Source organism: Sprattus sprattus, assembly GCF_963457725.1.
Source record: "Sprattus sprattus genome assembly, chromosome: 9".
NCBI lineage: Eukaryota > Metazoa > Chordata > Actinopteri > Clupeiformes > Clupeidae > Sprattus > Sprattus sprattus.
Genome location: NC_137928.1, coordinates 13245698 through 13248197, shown reverse-complemented (window position 1 = coordinate 13248197; position 2500 = coordinate 13245698). Strand labels below are relative to the sequence as shown.

General features: G+C 47.9%; 1 protein-coding gene across 1 annotated transcript in view; it reads left to right on the top strand.

The window, feature by feature from the left end:
- The window catches only part of dync2h1 (dynein cytoplasmic 2 heavy chain 1), a gene marked incomplete at its 5' end in the record, with an annotated part of 168631 nt that overhangs the window by 157819 nt on the left and 8312 nt on the right, over positions 1-2500 (top strand). Inside the window, 2 exon segments of the mRNA XM_080844294.1 lie at positions 485-594; positions 784-865. Coding sequence (XP_080700420.1) covers positions 485-594; positions 784-865 — 192 coding nt within the window.

Here is a 2500-nt window from a genome sequence, read left to right as displayed (position 1 = left end):
TGTCTGTGTGTATCTGTGTGTGCACATTTGAAAATTGCTGAATAACACAGGCACAAAATGCTCCATCTTATGGTGTGTGTGTGTGTGTGCCTGGCAGCCTATGATCAAATGGCTGCCAGTGTGTGGCACAGCACCCAGTGAATATCAGAAGTAAGCGCAGTGGCCCAGTTCAGCCTGTAATTCTGTGGCTCGTCTTTCGCTTATTCTGTTTTTGGGAGGAAGACAGACAGACAGACAGACTGCAGTCAGTTGGGACCGCAAATATTATATTAATGACACTGGACTGGTGCTCGCTGAATATGTTATGGAGCAATATATAAACCATAAACACCCACGCATCCATACGTTTTACACACATTCATAGTGACATATTCTCTCCCTCTTGCTGTACATGTCCTCATTCCTGTGTGTGTGTGTGTGTGTGTGTGTGTGTGTGTGTGTGTGTGTGTGTGTGTGTGTGTGTGTGTGTGTGTTGCTTTGGCAGAGTTGGGTTGAAAGGGCGGAGAAGCAGAGCTTGCTGACGGACACTCTGGACCTGTCTGAACTCTTCCACCCAGACACCTTCCTCAATGCTCTCAGACAGGAAACTGCCAGGTACTCTTTGTGTGTGTGTGTGTGTGTGTGTGTGTGTGTGTGTGTGTGTGTGTGTGTGCGCGTGTGCGCGTGTGCGTGTGTTGGTACTCTGTGACTGTAGAAGTTTAACTAATGAGTTGCCATAGGAATGTGAGATACATATGTGTGTTTGTGTGCATGTGTGCTAAATTTTGACATCATGACCTTCAGATCCATGGGCTGCTCAATGGACAGCCTGAAGTTTGTGGCGTCCTGGAAGAGCACAATACCAGAGGGGACTCTCCAAGTGAAGGTATGCTGGCCGAGTCCCTCTCCCCCCCTCCCGCTCAGAGCAGTGCCTGCCTATTAGGGTCCGGTCATTACCAGCGCCAGTGGAATGACCGGTGAATGACCTAATGCTGACATTTCAATCAGAGGAAACTAACTAGAAACAAACATAGCGTGTGACGAAATTACTTTGTGAGAGAGGAAGAGGGTGTGTGTGTGTGTGTGTCTCTGTGTGTGTGTGTGTCTCTGTGTGTGTGTGTGTGTGTGTAGGGACGTAGGCTTTGGGAACCTCCAGCAATAGTAGAGAGCCTGGCGTCTTGTCTCAGGGGGTTTCCCCAGTTACCCCGTGGGCTGGTGGGACAGAGTCCAGATGCCCGACTCCAGCCCATCCCTCTGCAGCTCTGTCAGAGTCTCCGGGGCGGGGCAGGAAGTCATTGGTCAAGCACAGGGCTGCTGGATTGCCCTCTTGTAAGGCCTCACCCCTCTAGGGCCATTGTCCTGCCAACCTTAGCCCACATGTGATGGATGTCTGCACTGGCCAGAAAAGACCTGAGTCACTCTGAGGCATGCCCATTACAGCTGGCTGACCTGTGTGGGTGTGTGTGTGTGTGTTTGTGTGTGTGTGTGTGTCTGTTTGTATGTGTGTGTGTGTTTGTCTGTGTGTTTGTCTGTGTGTGTGTCTCTGTGTCTGTGTGTGTCTGTGTGTCTGTGTGTTTGTCTGTGTGTGTGTGCGTCTGTGTGTGTGTGTCTGTTTGTATGTGTGTGTGTGTTTGTCTGTGTGTTTGTCTGTGTGTTTGTCTGTGTGTGTGTCTCTGTGTCTGTGTGTGTCTGTGTGTGTGTGTGTGTGTGTGTGTGTGTGTGTGTGTGTGTGTGTGTGTGTGTGTGTGTGTGTGTGTGTGTGTGTGTGTGTAGTCAAACAGAATACTAACATAGCATCTCTGGGTATGTACATGACCAACTACCATAGCAAATCCCCTGCTACACTTCCGTTGCAGTGGCTGGAACAACACAGCTTCTGCTGGTTGCATACCCATGACTGGGAAGGAGACAGACAGATAACAGAGAGAGAGAGATATATAGATAGATAGAGAGAGAGAGAGAGAGAGAGAGAGAGAGAGAGAGAGAGAGAGAGAGAGAGAGAGAGAGAGAGGTGAAAGAGGTGAAAGAGGTGAAAGACAGAGAGGAGACAGAGTGGAATAGAGACCAAAACTGAGAATGGGTGGAAGAGCAGAGCTGAGCTGGAGAGAGGCAGAGGGTACATTTTTTTTTTGTTTCTCAGCAGATGCTTGGGATGCAAAGCGATGCTTTTCTCACTGCAGCTTGTGCATATTAGTAGTGGGGGCAGCATTTGCCAATTATCCTACAGGAACTGTGTAGGTTGTGGGAATTCTTAAAACCAGTTAAGTTCTTTGTTTGACTTTAGTAACATTTTGGCAACTCAAAATATTGTACTAAATCTGAATTTGAACTCCAGGCAACTGTAAAGACAGGCTGTAATAATATCTCAGTGCCAGATGAATGTAGACAGCAGGCCTGGTTGGATATTGCATGATAACTTCTTCTCACTGTGAGAACAAGTACAAATATAGCTGCAAGCAGCGATGGCGGTTTCCTCCTCCAAACATTGCGAACCAGGGAAAAATGTAATTTTGTGACAATT